This window comes from Salvelinus alpinus, chromosome 13, assembly GCF_045679555.1.
Source record: "Salvelinus alpinus chromosome 13, SLU_Salpinus.1, whole genome shotgun sequence".
NCBI classification, from domain to species: domain Eukaryota; kingdom Metazoa; phylum Chordata; class Actinopteri; order Salmoniformes; family Salmonidae; genus Salvelinus; species Salvelinus alpinus.
The window spans coordinates 29,890,888-29,905,033 of NC_092098.1; the positions used below are offsets into that span (position 1 = coordinate 29,890,888).

A 14,146-nucleotide genomic window follows, 5' to 3' on the forward strand; every position below is an offset into this window, starting at 1 on the left:
GGTCCGGCCTGCTGACGGACAGCTCTCTGGACTGTGACTTGGAGGAGACGGCTGAGGTCCGCCAGTCACTGCTCTCCCTGGCAGAGGGACCCTCTTCACGCTCTGACGAAAGTGAGCCCTACTGCTCTAACCCTCCTCTTCCTTCACCTCTACCTCGACCCTCCTCTATGGAGGAATGCTATTGTGACGGCAGTAAGTATTGAGCTCCACTTTTCATCTGTGGATAAAATATACTGTAATCTAATACCATACTGGAGGTAGAGTTAAAAGCTTCTTGGTAAAGGGAATTTTAAAGGATGTTTATTCTGCAGTTTTACCCCTAATGATCTTGGGGATGAGTTGATGTCTGTAGAGAGTGAGACAGAGAGGTGGTGTCTATTCGGCCCTGTGCAGGATGATGTGTGCTCTTGGCGGTGATGGTGTTTCCCTTACCTCTGAGATGCCGCTATATTGGTCTTGGTGGTTCCCCCACTCTGTTACATGTACCTTTTCTCCCTCTTTCTATCTTTCTGCTGTTTTCCTTTGTCCCTCCGGCCCCCTCTTTTGTTTACCTATGTGCCCTTTCTCTCCCTTTTCTGTTTGCCTCTCGCTTTCTCTCCCACTCTGTCACTCTGATTTCCCTTATCCTTTGTGCCCCCCGCTCTTTCTGTCTGTCAGGTCATCTTGTCCATAAGCAGACGGTGGTGCTGCTGCCAGGTATGAGCAGTGACAGTGAGATCGACTGTGACACAGAGAACGAAGACGAGGTGGTGGCCCTGGAGGCTGGAGACTGTCGCTATGATGCCCAGGCACTGCCCTGTGCAGGTCAATTTTGTTACCTGCCACACACACATATATATATGTGTAACCCCTTCACACAAACACTAAAACACACATGCATTAGTGTGGGGTCTCATTTCTGCACACTTAACACATTTTAGCCTCAAATCAGCTTGCCAGTACCGTGGAAGGAAATGAATGCTTAGCTCAGTGTTTTAAATGCTTCTGTTCTTTCCTCCCAGGGGCCCAGTTGAACTCTGATGACCTGTGCTTCACCACAGGAGAGAACACCGAGAGGTGATTCCCCGCCAACATGGCCTCCACAGCCGGTCTAAACAGTGGCCATCGCCGTATGGGGACTGGAGAGCAGTGTATATAACTTTAATGTACACAAGCACTTGTGTAGACACTTGCATGCAGTCATTCTAGTCACCGGCAACCCCAAATGCAATGAGAATGCTACAACTCACTAAGTGAGCACCTTGATGATGACTGCAAAATATGTAAATATTTGATCACTTTTATTAATCTCCATTTATATTTAAATGTAAATTGGATTAAATATGAGTTAGAATGGGGCGAGGAACAATATATTTGCGAGAGACATTCTTTAGGCTGTCGTTGTGAAAAGTAAAATAGTAACATTTTATCATATGCAACTAACCTCATGGTTGATGTTTGCAATGTCTAAATACTCCGATTGGGCTTTGGTCTGGACATCGTGAGCTCTGGTGAATTTTGAGAAATAAGCACAGTGCACCTGCTTCATAACAGAAAGAGAACCTTAAAATCTCTCTGCCTTTCTGATTCAATGAGGTGCTATTGATGTGTTTGTGGGGAGGAGCACAGTCAGGCAGGCATCACACAGTGCTGTAATGAACACCACATTCTTGAAAACAGTCTGAACGAATGCCTTGAAGTGGACGCATTTAGTACCTTTATTCCTGTATCACCATTGATTTAAAACTTGTTAGGAAGTCCCTTTCTGTGCAAATCTTATCAATGCAAACTACTGTATTTCGTCTGCTACTCTCGGTAGATTGGAGTTGCTTGCCCCCCAGTAAATCTTTCAGAACAAGAACCAGTTTTGCTGCTGTGTAGACACATTGAAGGATGTATCAATGGAACGTCCTTCTCTGGCATGTGTAAGAGATTGCTACCTTCTGAATGTGTATTGAGTAGTTTCTTAGTAGAAATATAGTCATGACTCTTGCTCACAGTAGTGGATTTTGACCGAATTGATTATTCACACTGAACTTTCTTGGTTGACAGTCTGGGCTTCAAGTGCTTTTTAACCTTGTCTCTAAATTAAACATCAAAGCTGATGTACCTTATCCATACATACAGGGTTCTTTCTTTCACCAGTAAGTGTTTTCTGCAGCCCTTGTCAAGTCAAGATGAGCTCTGTAACATAGGCATGTGTGTAGGTGTTTTTTTAAAGTTTTCTGCCCTAATGCAATCTTAACTCACTGTATTGTGTGCGCAACTCCTCCCAGTACAGCTATTCTGCTCGTCTTTGAAAAAATGGATCCATGCAAATTAACACATTTTGACTTCTATGAAGCGGATGTAATTTTGTTTTCAACTTGGTGGATTTCTTTCTCTTTTCAAAAAATTGATCCAAATGTCACATTCCGTCGTCTTGATTCTAGATTATTTTATTTTGCTTGTTTTCTGGGCAAAATTTGACCAAGGCAATATTTGTAAAGTCATTTGTTTGACAGAGACATGTGTAAATAAGTGTTTGTTTTGTACAAAGGCTTCCCAACAGTGATGTGAAGTGTTCTGTTCTTTAAAGCATGTCATTAGAGCAATTTTCTTTCAATATCCTTTTTTGCCCATCAGAGGGTGCCATCTCTTCCTTGTAGTTGAGCTTTGCTGTGTGACCGTGGACCATTTTATTTACACAGTAACATTTTTATTATTTTCAACCCTTGAAAAGCAATCTGACGACCACACTAGCATCCACATGGACATCATAGCAGAAACTGTACTCTTTGTAACATGGAGAACCATGAACACTGGCAAAGACTTTCTTCATTGAAATGTACACTGAAGAGGTGACCCAACTGAATCTGTAAACATTTCTATCCATTGAAAGGGAGATGTGTAAGATGTCTCAAAGTATACTGGTGTGCATTGACTAATAAGGAAATATGTTCTAAAAGCCTGAATGGAGAGCTCAGTGGTTTACACTATAAATATCTTCCTTCAGCTGTAGGATGCCTGATGTTTACCCCCAGCTGCACAGCCTCCTAATGTTCCATCATGTGTGCCTAAAACTGCATGGCTTCAATGGAGTTGAACAGGCAGACGGAGGGTGGACAATATGCTTTAAACCTCTTATTGTGCCCTTGTATATACAGCTCCAGATTCATCCTGATATGGTCTAATTGTATCTATTTCACTGTCTGTTCACTATGCACATTTCTGTTTGTGCCCAGGTTTTAGCTGTGTGTTTGTCTGAGTGGGAAAGGGCTGACTTAGGAAAGGTACTAGAAAGAGGGTGATTAGATGGTTTCAAGCAAGCTTTCCTTTGTGTGTTTATTTTATATTGTCCCAGAATGCAGTGGGATTTTTATTTGTTGTGTATGTATGTCATTTTTTGTTGTAACTAATAGAATATGACATTTAACAAATAAAATATTTTATGGTTTCTTGATACTGAATGTGTGTTACCTAAATATGAAATTACTTATTAAATGGCTGAATTTATGTATCAATGAATATCAACTGTATGAGAGCTCCATTGCAGATGAGGGGTAACTCCCACTGTTGTGGTTGCCTCCACGTCTCTTGAGGTCTGCATTGTATAGGAGGGTGGGTGGTAGGGGCTCAGTCTGCCAGGTTGGTGTGGCTAGAGATTGAGCTCAACAGAGATTACTTGGGTGAGTGAATGTTGGCACTGGCCATGTCCTGCTTGAATCCGGCCAGCACCCCCTCTTCCCTCTTTCAGAAGGCCACCATGCCAAGAAGCGGGGCTTTATTTAGGAGGATTGGAGAGGACATGTTGCACATTAGTCTGCAGCCCAGAAAGCCCCATAGGAATTGACATGACTCAAGTTAGTTATCCTACTACAGGTTAATAGTCTGTTTAGCAGGTTTCCCTCATCCCATTTCTAACCACCCCATAATGTTGTATATGTATTCACATTACCAACATATGTAATGTGGCGAAGCTACTTCAAAGTGCCATCACTAGTGCTCCACTTCATACCAATGTTTTCTTGGGTAATTGCTCACATTAGTTTGAATTGATTCTCATGAATAAGTTGTTTTGAACTACTGATGGATTTGAACAGCTTTCTAGGTCTAAGCCAGTTTGGTTAGTGTGTTGTCAATAAGGCCACAATGTACAGGTCATAATGTACCCTGTAATGTCTCTTCCCATCATGTTATGATAGTTTTTCATATCTGTTAAGTTTATGTTTAGGAAGTGCCTCAGCTCTTCCACTGAAAATGTCCATATTGTAATGCCCCTTTTCCTTACCCCTGATTTCACCCAAACTAGAACAGCAGATCGAATACATCCAGATTAAGGCCTTGATTCGATCAGATCAAGCGTTAACCGGCTATAGCTGACACATGCATGGCTTTGTTTTGGCGGTGTTGGTGTAACTGCGATAGACCTGTCAAATCGGTGAGCAGCTGCTCTTGTGATCATTGTCACAAAGTCACACCCACACATTTACATTTACATTAGAACAGGGGTGTCAAACCCACTCCATGGAGGGCCTAGTGTCTGTCTAGACAACATTGTGAGGGGAGTGCTTTACTAATTAGTGACCTTAATTCATCAAGTATACGGGATGAGTGAAAACCTGCAGACACTCGGACATCAGTGGAATGAGTTTGACACGTGTGTTAGAAGTTCAGAACAAAGTGTAGGCTATATAGAAATAATGACGCTCAAATTTAAAATAATTAAACAAAATAATGAGGATTTCTATCAGCCTAATCAAGATATAGATGACATCTCACATTTTAGTGTTCAAACTTGTAAACAATGCTGCATGGGATTTATCTTAATGCAACTCCGTGCTGCCAATGGCAATGTCCGCTTTAGGTATAATGCTGGGAGCCGCATGTAGATTTGACAGCTCTAACACAGATCCACCTCCGACACCGTCAAAACAACCGCTATGTGGGTGTCAGCTAGGGCGGATCTGATAGCATCTAGCCCTAAGTGTTGAGCTGATTAGTTTTTATAGCAACAGGAGTCTGTTGATAACTTCCGAGCAAAGCAGCTCTGACAGTGTTTTGTGTAATGACAGACTCCATTAGAGTAGTCCCTATTTCAGCCTTCAATTAATGTCCCTCTCACAACACATCTTCTACCCTTATTTGCAGGCTCCCAGAAAGCACTCCCCTAAATGAGAAAATGGGTCTATTTGGTCTCTGATGCCCTGAATGTCCCTTAATCGGTCACTAGTGTGACATAGATTAAAGCCATGGCTTTTCCTGTGGGGGTGACTCGATTACATTTGGAACACGCAATCTTCTGTGAAACCTGGTGGATATTAACGCTCACTCATCTGTTATGTCAGACGCTAAACTGCTCCAGATATGGTCACGGTCATAGTAATTAAGTTGTGTGTGTGTCCTCAAGCTGATGAACAACAGCAGGGATTTACTCTCATTATTTGTATGTGTGCCTTAAACCTAGCAGCAAGAAAGGCCATGAACAAAACCGCAGCTGTGGTGCTGCTAAATAATGTAAAATGTCAGCAGGTATTTCCCTGCATTTCCATCTGTAAATAGTATACCATACCATGTGCTATGTGTCTGAAAAGCTGTTTCCGAAATTCAGTTGTAATTTGTGAAGTGTTCTTGATGTAGAATGCTTTAAAGAAAAAAGTACACATGAATAAGTAATGAGGATGATGAATGTTTTATGCCAGAGAACAGATAAATAGACATGACTGCACACCATTCATTCCAACTGGAGGGTGAAATAAAAACATAGCAATGTTTCCGTTTCTCTGCTTGGATATTAACAAGGAAGTGCCCTCTTCGTTTTCCAGTATATTTTATTAAAATGCTGTAGCTTGCCATCCCTATCTTAAGAATGCTGGACACACTTTACAGGGTGCTGGCAGTTACCTAAACTGTGAACACTAGCCATCGTGTACATACATGGGCATATGCGCATATCACCACAGGACAGTTGGAGGCCTTGATTAAAAATAATCTTGGGTAGTTAATTAAATATGGCTGTTCTATCGCTATCGTCTAGGCTTGACAGGTGGAGGCTAAGGACACTAATTAAGTCTCCTGGCTCTCTAAGTGGAGCCGCTGGAGTCTTCGACAAGAGTACAGCACACAGCTGAGGGTTTACACACACGTTTGGGAGAATTCCATAGGCCTAATTATAATCCATCTGGTTGTACAAGAGGTCAAATAAAACTCAGACAAAATACTTGGTTTAATCTTTATACTAGTCACCAGTTCAGATACACACACATATTTATATTACGAGAAGAACACAGAAAATACAGATACTGAAACTTACTGGTTTATCTAACCTGCAGGTTGGGGAACAGCTGGTCATGGGTTTGTCTTCAGGGATGCCTGGTGGACAGAGTTTGAACCGCCCTGTGAGAGGAGGCTGGCCAAGCTTAGAGACACTTTGGGCTGGATTCAATCCATATCACAGAGGTATTGCGTTACAGCGTTATTGAAATTTCAAGGCAATGTTCCCATGTTAGTGGAAACTGCATTCACAGTAAACAATGCATTTGTCTGCTCAATCAGAAATTACCTTTACATTTCTATTGTGCGATCTGCTACACTTCAGTTATACAGATTGAATAGAGCCCTTTGTTGTGTTTCTCATTGGGACTAATTCAATTTGGCCACCAAACGTATTAGTGTACAGCGACAACTGTCCAAGGGGTACATCATAGATTGTGTCCCATACTACCATCGAGCAGAAGTAAAGTGGTGTGTGCTCATGTCAATGTGAGCACTGGTAAGAGTTTAGGAGGGTGGCTGTTGTTAGTTTGATCTGGCTCTAGCTCTGCCTTTCTCAGTGAAGACAAACCCTCTGAGAGAGCCTTTCCACTCGCGATTCATTATTGCTTACAGGAACAAAGCGTTTTGTGGACACAGTGCAGAGTCATGAGAGCAATTGAGTGACATAGGAAAGGGAAGGGGAGAGAGGGGAAGAGACCTGAACTGTGTGGTCTTTTACTATCATCAGGGAAAGTGTCATACTGGCATGGGGGGGGTCCTTTGTACCGCAGCAGTGGGTGAGAAAGAGAAGAACTGTGGGTTAAGCGAGACAGCAAGTTTAGCTGAGGAACTATAGAGTTCACTTTTCTGTTTATGGCTTGGTTAAGGTTCAGCGTCTTATAAACGACTGAAGCTATAGAAGACTGTGGGGGGGTGACCATTTTGACATTTCAGTGGATGGTCCTTGAGGAGCATTTAAATTCCCATGTTCCCTTGTCACTCAAGCACTGCTAACGTATACGACTCTCCTTCCAAAGGTGTCACATGAACAGTACAGTACATTGCTGGGGGCTGTGAAGCTTGATATCAACACAGAATATTGTGCCACCATCCTGGTGACCTTACAGTGGTGATTTTATATAGCAGACGTATAAGACAGACCACATGCATACACTCAACAAGTACACACACGCCTGCACACATTCATACTTACATGTACATAATATGAATGTACTACTATTTCAATAAGCAATTGGTGCCCCGTGTTAGGAATGTTTAGGATGGGAAAGATGTGCACTTTTTTTGCTCTCAAAAAGAAGCAGAAAGCTCCAAAAAAGCAGGTGATGTGAGTGGGGGTGGGGCTGAGGTTGGGGAGACTCGGGGCATTCAATAACTCCCTTTATATATTCAACTTTATGGTTGTCTTTCATAATTGGTCAGAAAATGGCAATTAGTGTGGTCCGCTGTTCTGAGAGTCGAAATGCATGTGTTGGTTACGCAAAGAGAAAGATGCAGAAGCATGGGCATGGGCATCTTTTAACCCGAGAGGCAGTGTGCTTATTCACACCCTGCTCCTTCAGAGTGGAACACCAGGATAGAATGCTCAGATTTGTGAGGATACGGCAGATAGGTGATAAATTATAGATTATTTCCTCTCCCACGATCAACAAAACACCTCCAGAATATTGTCCTCCAGGTGTACTGCATCCAGAAATGGTTTTCTTACATCCACACAGGGAGCGTCGCTACAAGTCCAGAACACCACTACTGTCTCAGTCCTATTGGCCCATCTATGAAGGTCCCGGGAGGGCTCCATGTACATTCTACAACTGGAATACATTCTGCTCTCTGGAGATGCTTAATGGTGACTGTCCAAATGGCCTTCTGTAAATGACCACCATGCTTTCAGTGGGTAGGCCAACAGGCGACCGACAACTAGTTGTTTCAGAGGAGCAGTAAGCAATGACAGTGAGTGGGAACTGACTGACTGGCTGGGGGTGTTTCTCCGTGTGACTGTGGGTCACTGAGGTGGTTTGGTCACTTGTTTCCTGTGTCCTTGTCTCCTGCCCCTGGGAACTCAATGAGACTGTGGAGGGCGGGAGCGGGTGAGGTTTTTAAACAAAAGTATGGAAATGGCACAATGTGTTAGTAAAAGTTGAAAATGTCAGGAATGGCACAAACAATTCCTGTTTTCTTAAGGGTATAAAGACGGGTTTTTCCAACAGCGAGAATTAACCTTCTTTGATAAATATTGAATGGTGGTTGCCTGGGCCAGGAGAGTGGAGCCACATTTTATAGAACCTAGTCATTGCTAGATAGTATTTACTATTTTTTAAATTTAACCTTTATTTAACTAGGCAAGTCAGTTAAGAACACATTCTTATTTACAATGACGGCCAAGATAACAGTGGGTTATCTTCCTTGTTCAGGGGCAGAACAGATTTTTACCTTGTCAGCTCGGGGATTCAATCTAGCAACCTTCTGGTTACTAGTCCAACGCTCTAACCACTAGGCTACCTGCTGAAACTATGGAGTTTCAGAAAAAATACCATTTACATTTGAAAGGATAATGAGATTAAGATTAATTTACTATATTTGTCAAACCAGAGATGAAGACTTTGACATGGATCATTCTTATGCTCTATTGTTGTTAGTGAAATTATAAAGCAGCATAGTGATTGGTTAAGTAGTCCATGTAAGTGATATGACACACATGGGTCCGCATTGTAATGGGAAGCTTAGAAGGGACTCTGTCGATTGAGGCTCAAAATTCCCATCCATTTTTATTTTTCAGGAAATGGTCTTAAGTGACAGATATTGAAGGCATTTGTTCTGCTGCTTTGTCTGAACTATTCTGGCCCAGTAAGTATTGCCTGATAGGGAACTTACTCACACCCAACCTGTTGGGAAAGACTTCTCGTCAATGAGAACACATCTTGTGTTTAGTGTTATGTAAACATCAATTTGACAGGCATAGCAAGGACAGATTAATGTCTGCTCTTGGATGACGTCATCCCCAACATTATAAATAGAATATCATTTCTTAATAATATCCCCTTTTAGATGCCATTATCCTCTATTGTAACCCCATCTGGAATACATATTGGTCTATATATGTTGGATTTATTCAGGTAAGTGACCACTAATCTTATAATCCTGTATTAACTACTCCCATTTATGGAGATGGAGTGAGTGGATAATGTGTATTCCATTATGAATCTGAGAGTACAGTACAGTGTGTGTTTTCAATATGGGCCAGGAGCAGTAAATTGTTATGTCCGGCCTCCTGAATGGGGCTGTGTGGCTATGGGGAGGGGTAGGTGCATGTAGAGATGGACGGACGGACGGGGTGGTGCTAGTATCCTGGAGGAGGAGTTTATGATGGATGAATGAATGACTGTAGTCAGATAAAGGAAGGGGCAGGAGAGAGAAGAGCTAGTGGAGATTACGTCACATCATCAGACTCTGCTGCCGTTGGGTAGGTGGGGGAGGGCCACCCCAGGCCTTCTCTCAGGGCAGCGCTGGGGGTAGGGCACACTACGGGTGGAGTGCAGCAGGCCGGGGAGCTCCCTGGGCACTCTGCCCCAATCCCGGGACCCCCACCCCCACCTGGGGCTCACGCACTCCATCCTCCGGGTGTGCCTCCCCGCGTAGCCAAACAGGGCGGCCGCCAGGGGCCATTGTCCATCTGAGCTGGGCTCCTGGCAGGTGGGGATTTGGAGTTTAGGCCGGGGCTTGTGCCTGAAGCCCTTTAGCCCCTCTTCTAGACAGGGCAACCAGCCCGCGCCATGGCTCTCGGCAGGCATGAGGTTCTGGGTGAGGCCTAAGGACAGGGACGGGTGTGAGCTGGCCAGGGGGAGCCTGATCGGACCCTCCTCTCCCAGCGTGGGCCCCAGCAGGCCTAAGCTGGTTCTGTCCGTCAACGAGTCCATGCGGTCTTCATAGCCCAGGTCGGCTGGAGCCGAGCACTGCTGCAGGAAACAGTGACCCTTCCCCCCAACGTCCGCGGTGCCCCCGTCCTGGCATGCCATCTCCCCTTGCCCTTCCTCCTCCACCTCCTCATCCTTTACCTCCTCCCCTGCCCCCTCCTCCTCTCCTGGGGGGGTAGCGCGGAGGTCTCTAAGGAAGACCACAATGACGGAGATGTTGTCGCTGGAGCCAGCATCGCGGGCCGAGGCCACCAGCTTGTGGGCCACCATGGTGCTGTCGCCACTGTTCTCCGTCAGGTGGTCGCTGACCACACGCACCGCCTCATCAGGGCTGACTGTGTCGTAGAAGCCATCGCAGGCCAAGATCAGGTAGTCCTCCGTGCCGTCCAATGTGACTATGTGGTGGTCGGCATCGCCAGAGATGTAGGGCTTGTGCTCATTGTCGCCTATCAATCACCAAGAGAAAGAGAGATAAGAAACGAGGGAAACAAATCATATATTGTAAAAAAATATATAATTGAAACATTTGTCAAAGTGCTGAACAGCAACCTGGGCATAAACACCCCAAAGAGCTGAAAGCAATATAATTTGATATTCAGTGCTGCTGTTTCTGTCAAGTCCACCATGCTATGCATCTGTTTTGAAATCAAGGTGGAGAAAAACAAATAATACATTTTAATTTAATAAATAATAATATAATATCTGCTGCTTGCCGCCTTGTCACCTCTGCTTTCTGTTCAGCCTTTTGTGATTAATGTATTTATATAAACATATAAATTAATATCAGTGTAGCAATATCTGTCCTCTCCCCTCTCCTTCATGCAGTAGGAAACAGTTCTAATGTAGCAGCTACAGTATTTGCTGTCGAGGAAGTGGTTGTTTTGATATCAGATTAGGGAAGCTTTAGGATTTGGGAACAGAAGGTCACAGTAGGGCTTCCTCACTAGCCACCTCTAAAATAGCTACCGGGAAATAAGACTAGAAGCTAGCCTCAAGTTGCCTTGTGAATCAGTGCTTGAGGTCAATTAGAATTGAGGTCAGTGGCCTCCCGAGTGGCGCAGTTATCTAAGGCACTGCATCGCAGTGCTAGCTGTGCCACTAGAGATTCTGGGTTCGAGTCCAAGCTCTATCGCAGCCGGCCGCGACAGGGAGACGCATGGGACGGCGCACAATTGGCCCAGTGTCGTCCGGGTTAGGGGAGGGTTTGGCCGGCAGGGATGTCCTTGTCCTATCGCGCACTAGCAACTCCTGTGGCAGGCAGGGTGCATGCACGCTGACACGGTCGCCAGTTGTACAGTGTTTCCTCTGACACATTGGTGCGGCTGGCTTCCGGGTTAAGTGGACATTGTGTCAAGAAGTAGTGCGGCTTGGTTGGGTTGTGTTTCGGAGGACGCACGGCTGTAACTATCAATTGGATACCATGAAAAATGGGTCAAAAAAAAGGTCAGTTAACCGAAATTCCAAATCAATAATTGAAAAAAGTGCATCTAAGCTATTTAAAAATAAAAATCCCTTCCTGAATAGAATGACTTCAATTTGAAATGTCCCCAACCCTGTTGTGTATGTGAATAGGTACAGGATGGATTCAAATAAGGTGAATGCACCAATTTGTAAGTCGCTCTGGATAAGAGCGTCTGCTAAATGACTTAAATGTAAATGTAAGGCAGTCTTTACAGTGAATTCCTATGTTGATGCCAGTGATGTTGTAGTATTGGAGCTGTGAGATTGTTCCATCTAATTCCATTAAGATTTAAATAGCTGCTGGGAAATCAGACTGGTTACGTACACTCGTGTATGCATATAGGTACAGGCAACCCTCACCTCTGGGTTGCTATTTGTCTCCCACTCAGCACTGTGTCAGCTGGCCCTTGGCTATGGCCCATTAGACTCTGTCATGACCTCTCTGTTCCGGCGCTCGCATAATCACCCAAATAGTTTAGACTGATTATGGGCCTCCTGCTAAGTATGCAGGCTCACATACGCACTCTCTGCAGGACACACTTACACGACATACTCCGACCCCTTGCTGACCTCTCAATTCTGTCAACACTCCTCTCATTCACACTGGCGGTGACCAAGGTAACCCCCCCCCCCCCCCCCCTCCAACCAGGAGGTCCAGGGGGGACTCAGCAACAGGCATGGTACAGCAGCTGCAGTCTGTATATTGTACTATATATGTATATTGTACTATATAATTGTATAAGGCATAGGGTGATTGTTGGTGTACCTATGGCTCTGGATACGGACAGGCTGCCATTAACCCTCCATGTGCCGAACCAGATGACACAGCCTCCCAGAGCTTCAATACGCTGCTTCTCATCCTGTAGAGGGAGAGAGAAAGATGGTATTATGTATAACGGTATGTGCTTGTATATGTGACAGACATCTCTGCTCAAGTGATGTTAGCGCCTGTGTGTGAAGTGAACAGTGATTAAGTGAGTGTGTTTGCGTGTGTGTCTGTGTGCATTACCTCTCTGTCAGGCTTGTGAGGCTTCATCAGTTCCACGGCCTGGCCCTTCTTGACCAGCATGACCTGAGAGTCCCCCAGCCAGGCCACGTACAGGGTCCGCCCCCTCAGGAAGGTCACCACTCCCGTGGTGCCGCAGCGCAGGTTCTGTCACACACACACACACACACACATTTAGACATAAAAACATGAGTGTACAGTAATAACTGTTTACTATGATTCACAGAAATGTTACATCTATTAGAAGCAAATTCTGAACAGTAATAACAAATGCTCAGACATTTGAACTAAACTTGCATCTCTGCAGTTCTACAATACCAGTAGTATTGAAATTAAACCTTCAAGATTAATGTGGCCAATGTTTGAGCCCATACCTCCATCTTAGCTTTCCGGATGAAGCGTTCGTCAGTGACTCTGAAGGCGCGACAAAGGGCCTCCCCTGGATCCTGGCTGAAGCACTCCTGTTGCACCATGTTGACGTGGAGGTGGTTGGCGGCGTAGATGGCAGCGTCCACGCCCCCGTGGCCATCGAACACGGCGAAGAAGGCCTGCTCCTCCTGGTCCTGAAAACACACAGTGTAAGGTCAAAGGTTAAAACAGTATGACCTGCAATGTCATATAGCTTCAATATTTCTTCCCTTCATTGGAGTCATCACTTGTTGTAACATGATGGTGATTCATGTATAGAGACTTTCATGCTTTGTAAACATCAGAGTATGAAGCAATGCAAAGCATTCATCTGTCCAATCTCAATCCTCTTTACAACAAGGTTCCATAAACAAACTTAACTGGTCATAGTAAATTCTAAATTACCATTGCGTATACAGCATAGTTGTGTGTCACTCTCATGACGTTGTGCGTTTTCCATGAATGGCATGTGTAGTGCCTCGTCGCGAATATGCAAATCCAAATATAACCAGTTTGTGTCTCCACTCATCCATCTGCTTTAATTAACTGGGGTTTAATGCCAATTAGCCGGCTTACCCACCACTAGCACGCTTAATAGAATGAATAAACATTTGATCAGACGGAAAAATTATCTCATTATATGACGATCTTTGAGCTGGTGCGTCTGCCTGTCTGGGATGTCTCATTGGTCGGTTGGTTCAGAAGGGATGTGAGGGAAGTGTCCATAATCATTTGGGATGACTGGCAAACCAATAACGATATGATTTCAATGACAGATCTGATTGACTCTGTGTGGCTCAGATAACATGCTATTATCAGCCTGGGGTGTGGCGTGTGTGTGTCAGTCTGTCAGTCTGTTTGTGTGTGTATGTGTGTGTGTGTGTGGTGTGGGGGGGTGGGCTGTTAGGGTGTGTTGTTCTGCTTCATTTAAATAATTTCCCTCATGCCCAAGGGAGCACGCTAGAGCACTATGGCCAATAATGCTATTAGAAGCATTTAATTCACTGGCAGCCACCTAATGTGCTATTATTTACTGCTCTCATTGGGGCTGTATTGGGAATAAGTTGGATAGTGGAGTTTTATTGATCTTCTCCCTATAGTGAAGTGAGATGTTAGCTTCCCTGCAGGG

At 44.4% G+C, this 14,146-nt stretch overlaps 2 protein-coding genes across 3 annotated transcripts in view; one reads left to right on the forward strand and one right to left on the reverse strand.

Moving 5' to 3' along the window:
• LOC139537507 (E3 ubiquitin-protein ligase TRIM37-like) overlaps positions 1-3,421 on the forward strand; it is a 35,350-nt gene extending 31,929 nt beyond the window's left edge. The window contains exons 23-25 of the mRNA XM_071338900.1: positions 2-192; positions 658-804; positions 1,002-3,421. Coding sequence (XP_071195001.1) covers positions 2-192; positions 658-804; positions 1,002-1,060 — 397 coding nt within the window. The 3' untranslated portion in view covers positions 1,061-3,421. The remainder of the gene's footprint in view (position 1; positions 193-657; positions 805-1,001) is intronic.
• A 2,757-nt stretch (positions 3,422-6,178) lies between these two features.
• Positions 6,179-14,146, reverse strand: part of LOC139537509 (protein phosphatase 1E-like) — a 109,409-nt gene continuing 101,441 nt past the window's right edge. For both annotated transcript variants that reach the window (XM_071338901.1, XM_071338902.1), the window contains 4 exons: positions 12,984-13,172; positions 12,613-12,756; positions 12,370-12,463; positions 6,179-10,588 (listed from right to left, as the gene is read on the reverse strand). In XM_071338901.1, coding sequence (XP_071195002.1) covers positions 9,672-10,588; positions 12,370-12,463; positions 12,613-12,756; positions 12,984-13,172 — 1,344 coding nt within the window. In that variant the 3' untranslated portion in view covers positions 6,179-9,671. The remainder of the gene's footprint in view (positions 10,589-12,369; positions 12,464-12,612; positions 12,757-12,983; positions 13,173-14,146) is intronic.